Source organism: Colius striatus, chromosome 7, assembly GCF_028858725.1.
Source record: "Colius striatus isolate bColStr4 chromosome 7, bColStr4.1.hap1, whole genome shotgun sequence".
NCBI lineage: Eukaryota > Metazoa > Chordata > Aves > Coliiformes > Coliidae > Colius > Colius striatus.
In genome coordinates this window covers 41,158,733-41,180,070 of record NC_084765.1, presented here as the reverse complement: position 1 = coordinate 41,180,070, position 21,338 = coordinate 41,158,733, and the positions used below count along the sequence as shown (strand labels likewise).

Sequence of the window (21,338 nt, the reverse complement as noted above, 5' to 3'; positions counted from 1 at the left end):
TTCTTTTGTCTAAGAAGCTCAGCAGAGAAGTGCTCTTGAATCTTTGGTTAAAATGAAGCTACCAAAAATCGGGTTTTTACTTCATTCCTTCAGTCAGGTGGTACACCCCCTCTCTGCTGCTGAGAGGACAGCAGCAGCGTGTACTGGACAGCCCAAACTGCCACTCCTTGCATAGAGAGTAAGTCATCCATTGCACACAACTGGGCAGTCTCCACAGGAAAGAGTTACCACAACCTTAAACAAGTCCAACTGTCCCCAACTGCAGCACATGTTCAGATATTAATGTAATAATCACAGACTATCATACCAGGACAAGTGCTCAGGTGCCTTTGTTTCTTGCACAATGGTTTCCACTAATTATATGATGTTCAGTTTCTCCTAATTAAAAAAAATAAGTCCTGCACCACTTTTCCCAGCAGAGAAAGGACTGATGGAAGTTTCCACATGGATTTATACCTGCTCATTCTCACTACTTGCAGGTGCTCCAGGCAGCGCTGCTGATTCTCTGTCTGTGGTGTCGGATCATGGGATGCAAACAGCTCTGAAGAGCTGCAGATCTGTCAGTGCAGGGTGAGGCAGCTTTAGCTGTGCACAAAGTGCTATCAAGAATCCCACCTTTCACAGGAGCAGCCATCCTCTGGCAAGCAGGCCAGAAGCCCCCTTCTCTACATTGCAGGCATCATCACGTAGGACAGAGGTTAAACCCCCCATATTATTAAGATGATGCACCTTGAATTTAATAGAATACCCCACAGCAATTTCCCAAGGGTTAAAGAAATAACTAGGCATCCTTCTCCCCTCCAAAGCCTACAGTTAGAGTCTCTCCAGTAAAAGCTGATTAGCAACAGTCTGAACCAAAAATAACCTCACAGAACAATAAACCAATCTTTGCCCAACCACCTTCTCAAGTTAAAACAACCAGCAAGCGTGTCACGTTTGCCTCTTGTACAGAGAGCATTTCTGACTCCACTGGAAGAACACGTTTCCTAAACACAAACTGAATCACAAACACACAGATGATCAGCGTGCAGTTTGGAACATCAGAGAATGAGGCATCACCTCTGACAGCGAGGACCATGCCCTCAAGGCTTCATGCTCCACAGAATCTGGTGTTAAAAGTTTCCAGCCTACACTACTGCAGATGACAAGCATGTGTCTCGCTATTCAGAGCACTGAAGTTACCCAACAGGCTGCTCAGATTATTTTCCAAGCACCAGCAGCCAGCTGGAGTTGGCAAAAATCAGATCATTCCATTCTCAGACACAATATTCTGGATAACTGTGGAATTGCTAATAACGATCACTTTTACTTTCTGCTGCTTTTCGTGGCTTCCCTCCGTGGTGAGACAGGTAGGAAAGCCACTTCCAAAAGATCCCCATCAGAGGACAGAGCATGTAACTGTTACCTCAACCTAGAGGGAAAAATCTCAGAAGAATGGTCAAAGGATTAAGTTTCTTTCCACCCCTGAGGAAATAGCACTGGGTGGGGACAGGGATGAAGTTTCTCAAACAGGTGGCCCTTTCACACTCTTTTCAAGTGGGATCTGTAAAGCTCAGGCTGGCAGGACTTCTCCCCTCTTCCCTCCTTCCCCAGCAGTGAGGAACAGAGAGCAGCTTTACCCAACCATCTCGGCTTTGGCCTCACCATTAACACCCACCTATGTGGATGACCCACATCCCCCCACACGGAGAGGCATAAATTGGTGTTACATGAGCCAGTGAGGCAACTCTGCAACCAAAATACGTAATAAACTGGGCAAAGCAGCCCATTTTTCAAAGGGCCTCACTGAAAGCCATTCCTCTTCATATATTTGGGGATAACTTCAGCTCTTCAAAGTATTACAACTACTCAAACCTGCTCTGAAAGGAATCTGTTGAGTCTTCAGCTGTGGAAGTGAAGAATCTCCAAGTCTATTAAAAACCAAACGTGATGCTCTAAGTGTTTGTTGAAGTTTAATTCTTGTAGGCTTACTCTGAAATAACAAACAATTCTGAAGTACAGGGGGACTAATGAGTAACATAAACCAGCACCAGCCTACACATTAGAAGCTATCATAACAGCCCTCTGAATCACTCCTTTGTGCGCTGAGACGTTCAGCAGTGATGCACTGCCACACAGAGCTGTCATTTTGTCAGATGAGTACGGTCAGCAGTTTACAAGCCTGAGTATCTACATATCTTTCAAATGAGCTATTATTTTCAAGTAATAGCTTCAGCTCCAAGACAAACGTGCAGGAGTATATTAAAGACAGCTAATATGTTAAAAGACGACTGATAGAAGTCGGTTTATCACGTTAAGCTGCCCTTTTCCGCTACTCCACGGAGCCAACTTCAGCAAAGCAGCACCCAGCTTAGCCGTGGCACTGCCTCAGCACACTCCCAGGGAGGTGTTTACCCAACAGCCACAATGAAGAGATGTGCCACACACAATCGTTTCCCCACTATTGCTTTCTTCAGTGACAAAGCCTGGTCTCACCAAAAGCCATCTGCAGAGAGGAATGGAGTAAAAATAAAGACCGATAAAGCCTTTTAAAGACAACTGACAATAACACCAAGCCACGGAGAACAAGACACAGACCATCACATGGCACATCACATCATAGGATCATTTCAGCTGGAAAAGACCTTTAAGCTCATTGAGTGCAGCCTTTGTCCCAGCCCTATCAACCACTAGACCGTTCCCCTCAGTGCCACATCCACTCTGAAACCCCTCCGGGGACTGTGACTCCAGCACCTCCATCAGTCCCCACGAGCATGTCATTTCCAAAGGCTGCAAATACCCCAGCCCAGCGTTTTCAGACTGGATGATCTGAAACCTCAACTGAATCAAGTCACCAGCCACTTCACAAGGGCTTTGTCCACTCTCTAAGCGAATCCACCTTCTGTGCACAGGGAAAAGCGCTCCAACTTTGCCACGGGAAAGCTACTAATGCTGAACGAGCTACTGACAATGCCATGCACACAGATCTCAGCAAGCCCCGGGGCAGGCTGCCAGTGGGAGCTCAGCACTGGCTCCTAAGGCTCTTACGGGGCAGGGGGGGGGGGGGGGTGAAGGTGTTACTTTCTGCTGAGGCCAGAAAGCAAAACTGGAGGCAGAGGTAACGTGCGTTTACACGCTTGTTTCCCGAGCTGCCGGTCACCAAGGGCAGGCCGGGCTGAGGCTGGGCGCCAGGCGCAGGGGGTGTTCTCCCCAGGCCAGACCCCGCTGCCGCCTGCCCGGGGGCTCCGCGCCCGCCCGGCGCCCCTCGCCCCGCGCTGCTCCCGCGGACCCGCAGCTCGCCGAGGCCCTGCCTGCCCCCGCTGCCTGCCCCCGCTGCCTGCCCCCGCTGCCTGCCCCCGCTGCCTGCCCCCGCTGCCTGCCCCCGCTCGCTCCGCACACGGCTCAGCGCCGCTCCTGCCCCCGAGCGCCTCTGCTCTCGCACGCGCTCCGTCCCCAGCACAGCCCCAGCTCCCCCCGAGCTCTGTCCCCACACCGCCCGGCCCCGTCTCCTCCTCCCACCGCAGACCACCGCGATCCCCTTCGGCCCCAGCCCCCTCCTCACCTCCACCGCTCCCCCTCATCCTCCTCAGCCCCTCCATGCCCCCCTGCAGCTGCCCTCCGGCTGGGCCGGCTCCCACCGCCCCTCCTGCCCCCCGCCCGGCCCGGCCGGCACCCACCGCGCTGCCGCCGATGACCGCTTCGTGCCTCTTGAGGCGGGACTTGAGGCTCTTCATGGCGGGGCCCGGGGCAGGCGGGCGCCGCGGCGGCCCCGACGCGCACCCGCCGCCGCCACGGCCGGGACGAGCCGAACCGCCCCCCCCGCGCCAACCACGCCGCGCCAGCCCCGGCGCGCCGCCCCGCCCACACGGCCGCCGCAGCCAATGGCCGCTCGCCCGCGCGGGCACCGCGACCAATCAGCAGGCGGGGAAGGAGGAAGGACTTCCTCACTTTAAAAGGGAGGGGGGCGGAGCCTCAGGCGCCGCGGGCAGGGCAGAGGCGGAGACGGGCGCTGCGGCACCGGGACACCCCCGGCCCGGCCCGAGACCCCCGCGCGGCACGGGGAGCCCGTCCGGGTCTGCACAGGGCCCCCAGGGACACACGGCCCCCAGCCCACCTCCAGCCGGGGCTGTGGAGTCCACCTGGCTCTGCCCAGTGCCCCTAGCCCGGCCCGAGACCCCGCCGGGGCCGGGGGAGCTCGTCTGGGTCTGCCCAAGGCCCCCAGGGACACACGGCCCCAGCCTGGTCCCAGCCCAGCCTCAGCACCAGCCGGGGCCGGGGGAGTCCGTCTGGGTCTGCCCAGGGCCCCCAGGGACACATCACCCCCAGCCCACCTCCAGCCGGGGCTGTGGAGCCCCTCTGGCTCTGCCCGGTGCCCCCAGGGACACACGGCCTTGATCCTGCTGGGCTGGAGCAACAGGGAGGGCAGACGGAGCTCCCAGGCTCGGGGGCAGGAGGGAGAGGGAGGGAGGGAGGGTGGGAGGGAGGGAGGGAGGGCGTTTAGCGCTTGGCAGGAGCTGAAAATGCAAACAGATTGCTGTCCTTGCAAACATCGTCCCTCTTAATAAAGGAGATGCTTATTCACCAGAGACCTTGCAGGCAGCGCAGGGGCAGCGTTTAAAGCAGTGTAATTAAGTCCCAGCATCTGTGTGAGGAATGTCCCAGGGTAGCACTTTGCTTGTTTCAGTCACAGCTTTGTCCAACCCTGCATCTATTTAACGTCTTTTCATCTCATTACTCACGGCCCGACACAAGCAGTGGCCCAGCACTGGGAAGCTTTAGGTCACGCACGGTTTGGAGACTTATTTAATTACAACCCGTGGGTTGTGTTTGAAAACCTCGCTTATTACAGCTGGATCCGAGCTGTTGGATCAATAAACCTCTCTAACACAAGCAGAGCTCAAGGTAAATGTCACTGCTTTTTAATCAATTCAGGCAAGCCACGCACTCAAACGGGTTTGTCTGCAGGTGGCTTGTTCAGAGGGAAAGATGCTCAGTGTCTTTAAGTATACACTGTCACTTTGTGCACATCAGGGTCGCTGGGAAGAACCATCATGCTCTGAAATGAAAACCTTCCTTCCCCAGAGACAAACTCCCAGCCTTACCTCATCTAAAAGGGATTAAGTCCAGATCTGCACTCTTTGGAGAGATGTCCATGCTCTGAGTGCCATTCAACCACTCTCCTTGCAGAAGCCACCTCTTTTCCCCCTGCAGATGCCTTTAGGATTTCAAGGGACCATCATCTCCTCGGAGCAGAAGCCAACACCTCTGTCATTCAACCAGCACTACTCCCAAAGGCCTGTCAGTCCCCTTTGAGCCCTAATTCCCACCACTTCAGCCTGGTATAGCCATCCTGTCACCACTGGCACAGGGAATCTATCCCTGCCTGGCACAAATCACTGTGACCTGGGGGATAAAATGACTGCAGCATCTGGAAGTTGGTGAGATCAGGATTCCCTGGTTGTTTTCTACCCCAGGCAATGCAAGCAGTGGTTTCCTTTAGCTGATGGTACAGAACTGGAAAAGACAATTCCTGGAGTGCCCCCAGGGCCAGCACTTCAGAGGGTGTTGGATCTGCACAAGCGTGAGCCAGAGCCTGCTCAGGAACCCCAGCGCAAGGCTGAGCCCCAGCTCAAAACCAGCTCCCCGCTATCGTGTCAGTGCTAAGAAGTTCCACTTATCAGTTCCAAGTGTTCAGCCAATCTCAGAGCTGTTCCTGGTCCCCAGATAACCAGAGGCATCCAGGCACTGGCACCACCCAGCTGGGTCTCTGCTCCAGCTTGCTCCCGCCGGAGCCCATCGTGGGTGCAGCTCATCCCAGGCACACGCTGGTTCTCACTAGCCCAGCTCTCTGCAGGGTACAGCCAGGTCAGATAGAGCAGAGCCTTCCTCTTGTTTCAGTTCTGTCAAAGCAGGAGTGAAACCACCTGATCTGAACACCCCCTACGATCCCCAGTGCTGCGTGTGCCAGCACAAGAGCAAGATGGTTCATGTTAAATTACAAGGGACTGACTTGCCTGGCATCCAGGCCATGCAGATCCCCAGGGATGCAGCTAACCTCAGAGCCTCATCAGCACACACTGCAGCCCTCACCTTGGGCTCAGTGGTCCGAGCCAAGACACAGCAGAGCAGTCTGGACAGACATCCATGCTCTGGCCCTTGCCCTGACCACCCTGCCAGAACTATCCCCAGATTCTGGATACATCTAGTGCAAGACTTCTCACTTTGCTTTCCAAATTAATTCAAGCTGCTGCTGCTAAGATTCTTGGCATGTAGCTCCCACTACACCACCCCTCTCCACATCCCATCCTCTCTCTGCCTATTAACTAGATATATCCTCGTTTGTTCTGCAGCATGCTCTCACCATCACTCTATTGCTAGTTCTTGGCTTCTGTTGCCTCATTCCTTCCTTGTCTGGCTAGACTTTCTCCCAGCTCTCTCGTAAGCGAGACGAGCCAACACAAGCCAATCTGCTATGGCTTGTATTTACTCCATGTGGGCACAAACAGCAGAGCACAACCCGAGGGTGGTTCAATAAGGTCACTTCACTGCTGACAAACAGAGACCAAATGGAAGTGTGCAGCTCTGCCTGGAGGTTTGTGCAACTCTCTCCCCAGCTCCACACATTTCTTCCCCTGTGACTTTATCCTGCAAAGCACAGGTCTCTGTAGCAATGACTGACACAGACGGCGCGTCCCCTCGCAGGCTGCTGTGGTGTGGTGGGTGCCCATTAGCTTCTGGTCCTCAGCAGTACTGGTAGGCAGGGGCTCCATCTGCACTCCCCATTGCTGTGGTGGCAGGCACAGGCCCTGGCAGTGCCCCACACACCCTGATACACGCTGCCTGCTGCTGCAGTGACCCTGCTGAAAACCTGATCGGAGCGAGCAGCGTCTGGAGCTCAGGAACAGTCACCCTCAGTATCTGCTCCAATGCTTCATCTTCCTGACAACCTTTGCTTACAGCAGCACAACAAAGGGTATATTTATTCCAATGATGTTTGTGGGATAAGCACTGAGTTAATGGCACACAAAATTTGCTGGCCCGTCCTCTAACAGGCCTGGGATCTAATTAATCTCTGGCAAGCTCCCTTGAAATAGAAGCAGCGTTGGCCTCCACATCCAGCAGTCGAGACAAACTAACTGGAGCCAAGCTGTACAGTGAGACAGAAGGAAGGAATAGCTTCACCATGCTGGAGGTTTTTCAGAGTCACAGTGCCAAAGTCTGCAGTTCTGCTCTACTAGAAGAGCACCATTGGTGCAATGCTCTTGCCCTCACTCAGAGTTTGAGAAGTATTCAAGTCAGAAAGTAGCACAAAGCTAAGTTGGCTGCACGCTCCACCAAGTCAGCTCATACCCACCTTCTGAGCTTGTGGGCAGCAGAGACAACTGAGCAGTGTGTTTCCATACAGGCTGTGACCTCCACCTGCACTCAGTGCCATCCCCCCTGCAGGCACATGGGGAGCCAGTGAGGGAGCACCCCAAAACAAAGCACCCCACGCAACATCTGTCTCCAATAAGCCTCAACAAGCTTTGGTTCTCAGCTAGTTTCTAAGAGAGAAAAGCAGATCAGTCTGAATATATCACACTTTTCTGGGCATTTGACTTCTCAATCAGTTTGTAACAGGACATACAAATCAAACCCTGGCATGACTGAAAGGGAAATGTGCTCCTCACTTTCTGTTTCTCCCTGGGTCATTAAGTGACCCAGCCCCTTCCTGCATCGCTTGCTGCCTTAATCATCCAGACAAATTAATCACCACACCAGGCACATGCATGGAGAAGGATATCATTTTATCTCCTTTTGCTCTTGGACCCATGAAGAGCCACAGTCTTCACTCCAAGTGTGTAGTAAGGCGTTGTTCTCACAGGGCCTCTTCCAGCCCGTCCCATGCCCACACTCCTCTACCTGTGGCCTTCCTGAGCCAGGGCTGCTGCCCACCAGGCGCTCCCGGCAGCAGCCTGTGGCGATGGCCACAGAACCAGAGCACACAGGCAGTCTGTAGGCACGGGGCAGCCCTGGAGCCTGGCTGCTCTGCCTGTGCCCTGACTCCCACCTTCCCTTACGGCCACCTCTCCCCATCCCCAGAAGCAGCAGCCGTGTGTGCTCAAAGCTGCCCGCACGCACGTCTCGCTGCCGCGCCGCGGGGATGGCGAGGAGACGCGGCCAGTGGGACGTACAGGCAAGCAGTGAGAAGCCACACAGCCACGGCAACCCGCTGTCCAAGCTTTTGTGTCACTCCTTTCACCCCCATTTTGTTCTGGGTTCCAAGAAAGAGAGAAGGGAGGAAACGTGTTTAGACGGAAGCCTCGGTGCAGCCAGTGTTTACACACTGTGCTCCGGAGCCAGCCTGGCACAGCGCCGAGCTCAGGAAAAACAAAGCGTGTGCCAGCCTCCTGGGAGCTGAATTCGACAAAGGCTCGGCTGCCAACTTGGCTGCTCTCGCTTGTTACTAGCGGCTATTTCAGCACAGTGCCTGACAGCCACAGGAAACACAGCCCCGCACGCCAAGCACGGCGCCCGGCCGTGCCCGCCACGCAGAGCTGCCTGTGCTCAACCAGGGGAATGGAGCAGCTGCCATCCGGCTTCCCAAAGCCATCCCTCAGCTCACAAGTGGGTGTAGAAACTAGGGCTGCTGCCCAGCGCCCACAGCCAACAGAACACGCTGTCCCGGGCATTCGCTGCCGCTTAAACACGCCCCAAACGACGGTAACACCCCAAAGGAAGGGAATCTGTTGTGGCAGCAAGAGCGGTGAGGTTCGGGTTGTGGATGGAGACTGAGACAGAACAGCTCCTTGTTTTTCCCCTCACTCATGCACTTGCAGGAAAGTAGCTCATGTAATTCTCAAGGCTGTGCACAGTTGTGGTTCCAGTCGTAAGGGGAAGAGTTTGAACTCTCGCTAGGGAAGATGTGTCTGTAAATGCATCTTATCTTGGGTCTCCCAGCCTTGAGAGAGACAGCAAATATGTTGTCACAGAAGTGGAACTGTGGCAAAGCAACAGCATGGAGACAGCCAGTACTAAGCAGCATATTCCAACTAGCATAAGGGAGCTGCAATTCCAAGTGAAGCTAAAGGCAGTGTGTGACACATTGACACATTCAGCCCCGAAAGCTGAGACTGACCTGTGCCACACACACCATGGTCCTGCCCACGGGTGTGAACGCTGCATTGCCACAACCAGAAACAGAAGTGGGGGCAAGACACACACCAAAAACTTTCCTCATGAGGGAATCCTCACTGTTAGATTCTGGTTCCTCAGGTGTTTTCTGCTGCCTTCCTTTAGCAGCAACAGCCATCAGGAGCTTCACTCTGGTAACCCAAGGGGTGTAACGCAGGAGCTCCTATCCCTGGGCCTCCCAGGACCCCGTGGTACCCTGGGCAGATGTGCAGAGTGGAACAGCAAACACTGTGCCAAAAGCTCTGCTCAGAGCAGAGGCAAAGGGACCACTGGTACCCCATGCCCAGGGCAGCACTTCTGGGGCTGCACCCAGTGAAACAGCAATGGCAGGACAAAGCCCCATCATCAGCCATGGACTGACTGGGCCACAGAGATGGAGCCCTACCATAAATATAGTAAAAAGGAGGACAAACAAATAGAAGGGATCAAGAGAAGTGATAAGGAGCCTAAAGGAATGTAAAGATCAAAAGGGACTTCATCAGACCTGAATGCCTTCGTGCCCTGATAGAGCAGAATAGGCAAGGAGTCACCATGCTCTGGGTTAGCAACTCATTCATGTGCAGGGAAAGAGAGGGAGAAAAATGTGTCTCTCTGGGAATGTCTAGTGTGGGAATCCATCTGAACCCCTGCAGAGCCGCAGATGTCTTCAGAGAGAAAAGGCTGTGTCTGCAGGGATCCTGTTCAGAGTCTGTCAGGAGTGTGTCTCTTCCCCCCCCTCCCTGGGGTCATGCTGCTGCCTGCACAAGCAACCACAGCTCCCAGGCAGCGCCAGCCACGCTTTCCAAAGCTTTAGCAGTGGAGTCAGTAGCACAGGGACAAGAAACAGGTTTCCCTATGTGTATGATGTCTGAGCTTGGACCAGCAACAGCCTGGAGCCTTGTTTAAGCTCAGCAGTGAAACCAGAGCCTCTTGACCTTCAGCAGCTCCCTCACACTGCGTCTCCTCTTGGGAACTCCTGTCAGCACAGGAGAGACCCTTGATTCATTTTTAGGTTGATGAGGAACAAAGGAAGCTGGGTCCCAGGTTGGCAACCATCCAGGCACGGATTTGCAAGGTAATAATAGCAACTACACCGTCAACCACAATGTCTCCTGAAGCCAGAGAAACACCCCACAGCTCTCCCAGCCTCACAAAATAGCTTCATTATCCCTGCCATACTTTGTCTGCTCTCCATCTGGTCTGATCAGCGGGAAACCAGTGGGGTTTGACATCCTGCCTGCTGCTGAGGTAGCAGCCCAACCTGCAACCACAGGGGCAGCCCCAAGCTCACAGGTGGAGTGAGGACAAGGCTGGAGCAGCAGCAGGGGAGCTGGGGAATGCCCAAAGCCTGGAGCAAGGCAGGGGGAGCAGGAGCACCTGAGGCTGGCATCCACTGGCACTGCCCAGTTCCTACACCCACCCATTTCATGGTACCCCTGCAGGATAAATCTTCCACCTGCCTTTACTGCTCCCTCTTGGACACTGTCTGAGGGCAAACGGGGTGTGAATTTCCTGTGAATGGGCTTCAGTTCTGGAAAGGAGCTTTGGCTCACGCTGGGCAGCAATCTGTGCACAAATCCAGGAGCAGATCTGGCCCTAGAGCAGAGGCCTCAGCCCTTGGAGCAGACCTCAAAGGCAGCAGCAGGCACTCTGTGTCCCAGTTCCTGTGCCTCCCTGCTGGACCAAGGCACGGTGCAGCAGGAGGCTGCCCCAAATCCCTGCCTGCTGGGTTCAGCTGTGTAACGTGAGCCCGCTCTGTGTGCTGCAGCACTGCCAGGGCTATTCAGGGATGGCTTTTCTCAAGAGCTGCAGCACTGCCAGGGCTATTCAGGGATGGCTTTTCTCAAAGTCTCATCGTTTCAAGAGAGAGGGGGAAAAATACCCGTGGGTCAAAGCATCCAACAGCCTGAGAGCTGCTCTGAAAAGCATCCTTCCCGCTGCCCCTTTCACGTGCCTTTGCACATGCCCAGTGCCAGGGTGCCCTCAGAGCACTGTCTCCACAGCCCAGAGCTCCTGCAGCCCTGCTGGGACAGCACAGACACCTCTGAGCACTCCACAAGCCTGCTCCCTGCCTCCTGTCCCTGGCTACATCGGCACCTTCTTGGTGCCTGAATTCAGGGCTTATTGTAGCTGGTGGGACTCCAGTGCACAGTGTCAGCCTTCAAAGAACAAAATGCAGGAGACACAAACACAGTGGTTTAGTTACTTGAGCGAGCCATCTGCATTGTAACTCTGTTGACAAAACAACCTCTGTCCTGCTAAGGGGGCAGCTTCCACTTTCAAACTCCTCCCTGCTCACAAGCTGGGGGGGCTCCCAAGAGGCCCCTGAACAACGTGCAACAGCCCATGTGTGTGCAGTCACTTGCTCCCTCTGCACATCCTCTGGCAGGCCCAGGCAGGGGGGTAGAAGCACAGGGAAATCCGTTTCAGTTCTGGTTTGCTGGATGGGGTGAATCCTGCCATAAGGATTTCCCCTCCTCATACTGCCCTCAACAGTAGGCAGCTCCCTGGCTGCACCCTCTCTGCATTTCCAGCTCAAGTGAGGACAGGAGGAGCCCGAGTTACTGCAGAAACATGAACTACAAAGACTTGGAAAGCAGGACTCAGGAGAAAGGAAGCAGTGAAAGGCATTGAAACAGGGACTGGACAGTCTAATGCAAAATAATTTGAAGTGCAAAAAGCCAAAAGCCCAGGAGATGCTGGTTGGGTGCAAAGCCCTTCTCTGCACAGCCTCTGGCCCGTGAGGCAGCTTGGCCCACGGTGTGTTCTGCAGCGAGACCAGTGGGTCTGTACAGACATGCCCTACTCACACACATCTCCCTAAGGTTTGTGTCCTGGTTTGCACAGTCAGGCCTGAAGAAAAACCGAGTGCCACGAGCCACACAGGCTGTCTGCCCTGACACTGAGCCACTCAGCCCCTCACCCTCAGTGACAGCCTCTGCAGGGCTGCTGCTGCTCACACTAATAAACCCCTATGTCCATGTGTCCCCAGAGGAGGCTGCAGACACATCTCCCTGCCCTGAGTTAGAGCTGATGCATATTTTGACACTTCTGTTGTTTGTACTGAGAGAAAGAAAATTACTTGTGTTTTTAACAAAAGCTTAAATCCTGAAGCAGGAGACTGAGGTATTGGGGCAGAGAGCCTGTTGCCAAGCCACCCTAATCTGAGCACTTTCCTCCTCTGTACTCAGCATTCCTCTTCATGGAATTTGGACTACAGCTAATGCTGATTAACATTTTGATGTTAGTTATTTCACATAAGCTTTTCTCCAGCTGTGGCAGAGACTTTTACACTGGTTCAGTCGCTGATTAAGTGTCCTTTCCCAGCTCCTGCCAGCTAAAGCCTCTGAGAGCAAAGTCCACTGTGTTCAGCTGATCCTAATATGGATCAATTCCTAAATGCAGGAATGGTGTCCCTTCCCCATAAGCCTCTGCCTGGATAACAAGATTCTGATTGCAGGCTAATCCTGGGCTGGGAACACGGCAGTGGGCAGTTGGGATGAAGCATGGGAGGCTGAAGCTCTGTACTTTTTGGTGATGGAGCATTGGTAACCGCCAGCCCATAAATAATGCCTCTAATTTTACACCTGCACTCACTCTGCCGTGCTGGGAATTCAGCCCTGATGTACTGCTGCCTAAAATTAGAGCAGGTTACAGACATGATCTTTAATGTGTTAAAAGTAGAAACATGCCAGTGGATGCAATGTCCTCGCCCCATCACTCCAGCCTGTTTCCACTCAGGGTCAGCAGGAACATACCAGACACTGCTCAGGGCACCCACAGGGGCTGGTTGCAGGGTTTGGGCAGCACGGCACAACCACGGGATGATCACAGCACGGCCACAGCTGCTGCCCACCAGGGGAGGGAAGTGTTGGGGGGGTCACAGGAAAGCATTCAAAGGAGAGACTCTGAGGGTCAGCCACCAAAACTGTCAGTTCCCTCTGTCAGAGGCTGACACTGCCCAGCAGAGCCACCGCGCTCCCCGGCTCAGCCCCAGCTCCTGCAGCCGTCACCGTGGCAGCACCCGGCAGTGAGAGGTCCCAGAGGGCAGTGCCAGCAGCCCCCAGCTGCCAGACACAAGCTCCCCATCCTACTGCACATTCTCCTTCCAGCACAGCCTGCTCCATCTCCTCTTACCTCCACCTGCCCCCCTGACTGATTGCATCTCCTTGCATGCCTCAGAGGAGTGGCTCAGGCACCAGCTTGGGATCATTCTGGAGCAGCTGGGTTTTCCCTCATTTACACCCAAAATGTTTCGTGCCACACCAGCTCTTAATCACAATTAATTTTGATGTATCATTAATTCTCCTGGTATGAAAAAGCAATCAGCCCCAGCACATGCAGGGTGTGTAAGTGCTTCTGCTTGGAGGATGTCATTTGGGCACTGCTGTGTGAAGATGGGAAGAGCAAGTTCTGGAGAGCAGAGGATCCCTGGCAAGCAGAGGGAAGAACCAAGAACCACACCTCCAGCTCTGGGGGCCCCTACCCCCACCATAGATGTTGGCTTTACATAGGACCAGCCTTGGCTCACCTTGACACATGGGCAGGGGAGGTTAGGGCTGCCACACAGGTTCAGCTGGGGCAGAGACACATCAGAGCAAATTACGGGGAACAGCTGCTGATGTGAAACTCCCGTGAGAAAGAAGCGAGAGGAGAAACTACTCCCCAGCCACTCCCAAGTGCTAATTGCTGAGCCATGGCCCCAGAAGCACGCAAGGAAGCCCCAGCAGGTCATTATCCTGCAGAGGGAGGAGGATCATCACCTTCACCTGCAGCCAGGTTCAAGCAGAGGCTCAGAGGTTCACGTGGGTCAGAGCTCCCGAACGGCAGCCCTGTCCTGCTGGTTTGGGCACAGTGGGGATGCCAGTCCTGGGCTGGGCTGGTGACAGGACCAGGGCATCAGGATGGGCAAGGGCAGGAGCTCGGGCAGCCCTGGCACTCCTCGCTCCTGGGGTCCCACACCACCAGCTGCCTGTCCCCAGGGCCATGTTGCCACCAGCCTCTGCCCATCCCGCGGGAGCTCCCTGCTGATGGGCATTCCTGAGCCAAAGCTACAAACCAGCTGGGACGTGGTGGAGACATTTCCAGGCGTGAGCTGCCTTCCTGATGAGGTCTCACCTCCACATCCCCCAGCTGCAGAGGGCTCTGAGGTGAGGAACAGGCAGCTGGGAGCTGCCAGGGTGACATCAGCATGATTTTATGTCAGCATCTCTGCCAGGCCTGGGGGGGGGCACAGGGCTCCTCTTCTTCCCTGCCTGCTGCCCTCAGTCCTCCCAGACATGTTTCCAGGCAGGAACAGAACAAGACAGAGAAGGCAAGGACTCAAAGCTACAGTTGCCCAAGGCCTCACTGCTGGATAACCCTATGCTGCCTGGAAGGAGGGACGCTCTCTTATGCCCCAGCATTCCTGGGGACACATCCAGGCACCAGCAGAGCAGCTTCTCCCTCTGGTGACACCACAGAAGTCTGGTTGCACTGTGTTCCAAATTGAAAGAGGGGAGATTTAGATGAGATATTAGGTAGAGGCTCTTCCCTGTGAGGGTGGTGAAGCCCTGGCACAGGTTGTCCAGAGAGGCTGTGGCTGCCCCATCTCTTGAGAGGTTGGACAGGGCTTGGAGCCACCTGGGCTAGTGGAAGGTGTCTCTGCCCAAGGCAGGGTGTTGGAACAGGGGGAGCTTTAAGGTCTCTTACACCCCAAACCATTCTGTGATCTCGTTTTGCTATCAAGGGACTCAAGACTTGCTCAGCCATTCACCAACTACAGCTCTGGGGCAGAGGGAATGCAGCCCCTTTCCCCCACAGGCTTTCCACAGGCAAAGAGCCCAAGCCTCTGTGGGTTTGGGTGTCCCCTGCCCTGCTGCACTGTGCCCTGACACACCCCAGCACACAGCTCAGCTCCCTCCTGGGAACAGGGGCCGAATCCAGCACCCACAATCCGAGTGGGAAACGGTCTGTGGCAGAGCACAGCGGGCAGCTGCCAGGACATGGCTGCGAGGCCCAGACCTGTGCCTGGCACAAAACCCTTCCCCTGCCCACACAGAGGCTCTAGGCAGTGTCACAAGGCAAACAGGCTTTGAGGAAAGGAATGCACAGGCACGTCTGGGCACTGGACGCCTCCGGGGAGTTGGTGCAGGGCTGCTGGGGCACCCGGGAGCTGCTCTGCACCAGAGGCAAGTCAAGGATGAGCTTTTACTTCCCTGAGGACAGGGAGAGGCTGCACAGAGGGAAAACATCTCAGCTTGGCAGCTATTTCCCCCCAGGGCTGCAGGAGGGACCCAAGGCCTCCCCACAGCCGGTCCCTCTGTGCAGCCTCAGCGTCAGTGTCCCCACCTCTACCTCTGAGAAGGCGCCTGGTGACCTGCCCTGACTCTGCTGTGACTCTGCAGCCCCAGGGCCTTTGCTGGGAGCACCAGGAGCTTCTAAGGAGACTGCTTGGCGACTGGGGGAAGCACTGGGAGCTGGCAGAGGTCAGGGGGTGGTTAGAAACCCTGTTCTGACAGGGCAGGTGGCCCCACACTACCCTTGAGAAGAGTTTTGGGGTAAAACTTCTTTTTTCGTACAACATTCTCCAAATTTAAACCCCCAGACTTCCTAACACACTGGTGCCCCTCTGCTCCCTGGGGGCACAGCTTCCTGCAGCTGCCCCATGTGCCCCTGGGAAGGAAGAGAAGGAAGGAGCAGGGCAGAGGAAAAAAAAGGGAGAATAAAGCCAAGAGAACGAAAAGCTGCACAGCCCTGTTCAAAGCATCTCCAGTGCTGATGGGGGAAGGAGGGCTGGTGGCAGCTCCTACTTTCAGGCCATGATAACAGACCCTGTCACCCAGGCTTTGATCTCCACAGTCTCCAGGGGCTGCAAAGGAGGGAGCAGACACACAAGTTTGTTTTTTCCAGCTCCATTAGCTGATCTAATGAAGTAATGACAGCCCTCTGCAGCCCTGGGAGAAGGAAGCATCTCCAGGATGACTGAGTTGCTCCTGAAATGCTGCTTGGAAGAATAAACTAATTAGCAAACAGCTTTTGTTTCTGGATTTAGCAACCCTTCAGTGCAAATTAAAGGTGAGGTGCAGCATCTGAGCCACATGCAGCCTCATCCCCTTGGGCACTCCCTGTCCTCCTGCCCAGGATGGGTGTCAGTGTGGGGCTGCACTGCCTGGCCAGGGGCACCCAGAGCCCACAGCATCTGCTGGGGGCCAAGGCTGAGGTGAACCCTTTGAGAAACAGGTCCTGGGCAGCAGCACTCACTGCAGAGGTGCTGTGTGTGCTGGGCATCCCTCCTCCCACACACAGCTGAGAGGGCACAGCCAAAGGCTGACAGGGGCAGGGGTGCCTTTTGAAAAGCATCAGGCACTGCAGGCACATCCATACACTGCCATTGCTGCCTTCCCAGCCTCCCAGCACTCAGATTGAGAAGAAACACTGACCTTTGCACAGCAACAAGCAGTGGGCCAGGCACAGCCTCGCAGGAGCCAGCCTGAGCTTCACCCACACAGGGCAGTGTCAAGCAGCTCTGGCCAGGAGTACAGCAAGGTGCCACATCCCACATCCCCTAGAAGGGGCCAGCAGGGGCTGTGGTTTCACAGCACAAGGGATGCCCTTGACAAGCCCATCTTCCTGCAGCCCCACAGGTGGGCGATGTCCCACTGTCAGCCACTGAGCCTCACGTCTTTCCTCAGCCCCTGACCCTGCTGGGGGTTTTCATTCAGCATTAGCTGGAGGAGGTGACAGAGAAAACCCCCCAGAACACTTGACTGCCCGGCTTTAGCTTCCTCAACCACTCACTGCAAGCATTTCTTTCAAGATGCTGACCTTGGCTAATGAACTTTGAGGTGCCCTCAGAGCCCTCCCATCTGATGGTGAGCCCCTGCAGGATGGCTTGATCCCCAAAGCAGTAACCCCAGTCTTTCCCTTTCTCTCCTTCCCATGCTGCAGATCAAGCTCCCTCTTTTGCACAGATATTTAACAGCCATGGGGAGGTTCAGACAATGCTTTGTAAACTGACTTGGAGAGGAGCAGCAGCCTAGTGCTGTAGTTTTTGGCATAGTGGGCTCTGGATTTACTGAGGGGGGAGGAAATCCAGGCTTTCCAGAGGGATGTGCCATTCCTCTGAGTGTCTGTCCCCCAGAGACACCTCCAAGTTCTCAGAGCTAGTGTAAGATACCAAGAGGGAAAAAAAGAGTAAGAGAAGGCGATAGAAATTGAAACCTAATGGTGCCATCCAGCAGCAGCTGCTGGAGGATCCTATAGAGAACACAGTTCCTGGCAGCCCCAGGCAGCCTCTGCTAATTCCCAGCCCAGAGCTGCTGTGGAAAGCTGATTGATTTGGAGAGAAGGTGATTACTTTCCTGACACCAGGAGGGCAGCAGAGCCCGTGGGGGGACTGGAAGGCTTTTGAGCAGCATTCACTGGAGGGGCACGGGCAGGTCCTTCGGGCCAGGGGTGTGCACAGAGCTCTCCACATTCCTCCACTGTTCAACTCACTAATTCCACTTTGTGCTACCACTCCACAGGTGTGAGCAGGACGAGGCTTTGGCACAATCCCACATGGCATCAGAGCACGTGTGAAGCCCAGTGAGTGCCTGCACACAGCAGCCTATTGCACTAACAAGCAGCCACACACAGGCTTAATGGACTCTGCCTCAAGCCCTGACGGGGAATCTATTGACTTGGCTCTGCATTCCCTGACAAGAGCTCCTTCCCTCTGGCACAGAGGGAAGCTCCTGCACCCCTGGCAGTGCCCAGCCCCCTGTCCAAGGGCAGCTCAGATGCATGAGTGCAGCCACGTATTGTACCACTGTGCCATGGTTCAACAGCCACCCTGGCACAGACCCCCAGGAAGGCACCCACCACAGCACAGCTTCCCCCAGGAGGGCACCCACCACGGCACAGCTCCCCCAGGAGGGCACCCACCACGGCACAATTCCCCCCAGGAGGGCACCCACTGCCCTGGCACATCCCAAGGCGCTACAGACACCACACACACACACAGAGGCCACAGTCTGAGAGGACGCACTCACCTGTAAGGATGCCATGGCTGAGCTCAGGCAGTGTCAGGGAGCACTCTGGTAGCTCCTTCTCTGTCCCAGGGAGTCTGAGCAATGGCCAAGGCAGCTGAGCTCGCCCTGAGGATGGAGGAGTGTTAGGATCTCATTTGACACAAAGGCTGCTGTTCTGGGCAGACTTTAAATGGCAGCAGGAAAGCAAGGCAAGGATGCACCCAGCCCTCTGCACCCCCCAGCACAGGAAGTCACCCTGGGACTGGAGCAAAGGAAGGAAAAGGGCAAAACAATGTGTGGGGCAGGACAGGGCCAAAGCACTGTTGCTGCACTGCACCACCTTGCAGCTGCAGAGCTGGGGTCACCTCAGAGGCACAGTCAGTAATCCCTGCTCCTCAACCATCTCCTGAATAAAACCCTTTTCCACGTGTAAAAGCCTCTTCTGCAGCAGGGAGTTTGGCCAGTTAAGCTTCCCCAGGCTCAGTCACTCCATGCTGCATGTCAGGAGGGAGGCAGGGGCTCTGGCCCAGTCAGCTCAACATGGGGCTTGTGCCCCACTGCCAAAAGTCTCCCTTCTAGGTCATCCTCTTTGGGCTCCAGCATTCTGCACTTGGAAACATTTCCTTCTCTGCAAACACTGCCTTGTTCTGTCCAGCAGGTATGACCCTGAGGCACCAAGGCACACGAAGGTCTGGCCCTATGAGCACACTCTGCTTCTCCAGAGTCTGCATGAAGCAAGAGCTCTGAGTCCAGCATCCACCTCTCCAGGGACAGGAGCCAGCCAGCCAGACAGATGCTGGCACAGCTCCACTCACTCTTTCCATATGTAGCTGAAGAGACACTCAGCCAATGAGGGAGATGAGTCCCCAGGGGTGGTCAAGGCCTTGGAGCTGTGAGGTTGCTGTGCCTTGGGACAGGCCACATGTATCTCAGCATTTGGGGCCAAGGGTGCTTTTAGTTGAGAGGGTACAGGGCATGTGTTGTAGCCCTTTACCCTGACAGACACAGCCTGTACTTCAGCAGGGCTTTAACTCCCATCTTTGAACACCAGGAGTTCACTGTTCCCAGGAGGAGCTGTGAGAAGCAGCAGCTCCCCAGCTCAGAGGGGCAAGCACATAGTATGTGTTCTCTCTCTGAGGAGGCCAAGCACCACAGGAGCAAAGTCCTGAGGACCTTCCCCTCCTGCAGCCAAAACACCTCACACCTGAAGTGCCTGGGCCAGAGCTGCAGTGCTCTAGAAGCCTCAGTGCTGCTGAGCCTCTGGCTGCCCGCTCACCTCACTTCTGTGGTGTGCTGCATGGCTGTGCAGGGAGAACACAGCACACACGGAGAAAGCACATCATTCCTCCTGACTTCAGCAGCAGGCTCTCCCACTGCTTTGTGACCCCACTGGGATACAGGCCTTTCCCTAATGGGCTGGCACTGTCTCCAGCTCCCTCTCCCACCCTCCTGCTGGCTGTGTTTTCCAGCAAGTGACCAGGGAACTACTCAAGTAGCCACCAAGGGATCACCAGAAGACCCACTGGGGTCTGGGGTACAAAGGCTGTTCAACAAACATGAGTTTGTAGCAAAAGGTTGTTTTCACTCTTGGGGCAGTTTGGCAAATGACAAAGCCATTGTTCAGACTCAGAACACAACCTTGGCTCTTGCCTGGGCAGTGGCCATGATAAATAAAGAGCAGTAGCTAACCAGCATCTCAAAACTGTTAGTGGAGCACACATCTCCTCTCCAGCTTGCCCCTTTCCCATACAGCTCCAAAGCATCTCCTCCCATCAGCCTGGAGCTGGGTGAGGGACCCCTCAGCCCCCCTCCCTCCCCTCTGCCTGCCCCTGCACTCCTCTGGCCAGGATTCCTACCTAGAAACACCCTGAAGCACTGCTGCCGCTCCCTACCACTGCCTCCATTTCCATGGCAACTTCCACTCACAGCATTGCTCAATATTGTTCTTTTTTTCCATTTAATGAGTGATCCCTGCTGCTCCTTTAAATAGTTCATTATCCTTTGTGCTCCAGCAGAACATCCCTCAGCCAGCACCGCCCTGTACAAAACAGAACCAAGGCAGTGAGCATTTGTGCTTCGGTACCAAGGGCAGGGAGAAGAGGGGGAAAACAGAGGCATTCTCCCCAGGAGAGAACCACCAGTGGCTCCTGCCACCCTCCTCAGCCCAGGCTGGCCCACTCCCATCTTCAGTCCCAAGTAGTTGCTGTGGGAAGGGTGCAGCCCTGCTCCAGAGCAGTCCCTCAGCCCCATGGCACTCCCTCCCTCCCTCCCACACCAGCCCAGCCCTTCCCACATCCTGTCACTTCCTGCAATAACATCTATGATTAAAAGCTGGTATTTTGCCTAGAAAGAGCAGCTGCTTCAACCACAGCCAAGTCATGCAAAGCCTTTAATGGATGTGACCAAAAGCCTCATTCCTCATCCCATCCTCACCCCAAAGAGCACTGGAGCTCCCTGCTCTGCTCCCCCCAGGACATGAAGTCACTTGTGTCCTGCAGACATGGCATCATGGCAAGGAAGCCTTTGCCACCCAAAGCAAACCTGACACTTGAATTAGGTGGGACTTCCTTGCTCATTAGGTTGGGGAATTAGTTACTAAGTAATGAGGTGTGGAGGCAACACAGTTTGTAAACAGGAGATACTATAAAATTGATGTAAATGAGCCCTTAGTTTCTTAACAGGCCTCAGGGCAAAAGGAGAGCAGACAAAAGAATGAATCAGGAGATGGTTCTCAGCCAGTCTAGCTGAGGAGTTTTAACTGCAGGCTGCCTTTGCACAGACAAGCTCCCTTGGGAAATGCCCAGGGAAGAGTCAGGAAAAGAAACAAAAGCTAGACAGGACAGGCTTACACAACAGTGCAAGCCATGGATTGTGCAGCTCGGCCTTAATTCCATCAGTGACCTTCCCAGAAGACGTGCGTAAGCGGGCAGGGAACTTGCACCACCAAGATAAGCTTGACATGCCTGAAACAGAGACATCAAGGCCAAGTACAACACAAGTCTGCCCAAGAAAATAATACATGCACAGCACCTTGCAGGGTCAGACCCTCTCTCCTGGCAGCGTTAAGGTCTTAAAATCATTTCTTTAGCCCCAGCTCCTCTTGTAGCAGTACTGAGAGAGGGATCGGGAGCAGCTGTAACAGACATTAAACAGCATCCTGTGCAATCCACAGCACGCCTCACCTGCCCTCCAGGTCACCATTTCAGCTCCTAC

At 54.9% G+C, this 21,338-nt stretch overlaps 1 protein-coding gene across 2 annotated transcripts in view; it reads right to left on the bottom strand.

Annotated features, from left to right (window-relative positions):
• UACA (uveal autoantigen with coiled-coil domains and ankyrin repeats) overlaps positions 1 to 3,767 on the bottom strand; it is a 30,218-nt gene extending 26,451 nt beyond the window's left edge. For both annotated transcript variants that reach the window (XM_061999914.1, XM_061999916.1), the window contains exon 1: positions 3,657 to 3,767. In XM_061999914.1, coding sequence (XP_061855898.1) covers positions 3,657 to 3,713 — 57 coding nt within the window. In that variant the 5' untranslated portion in view covers positions 3,714 to 3,767. The remainder of the gene's footprint in view (positions 1 to 3,656) is intronic.
• Positions 3,768 to 21,338: the final 17,571 nt, after the last annotated feature.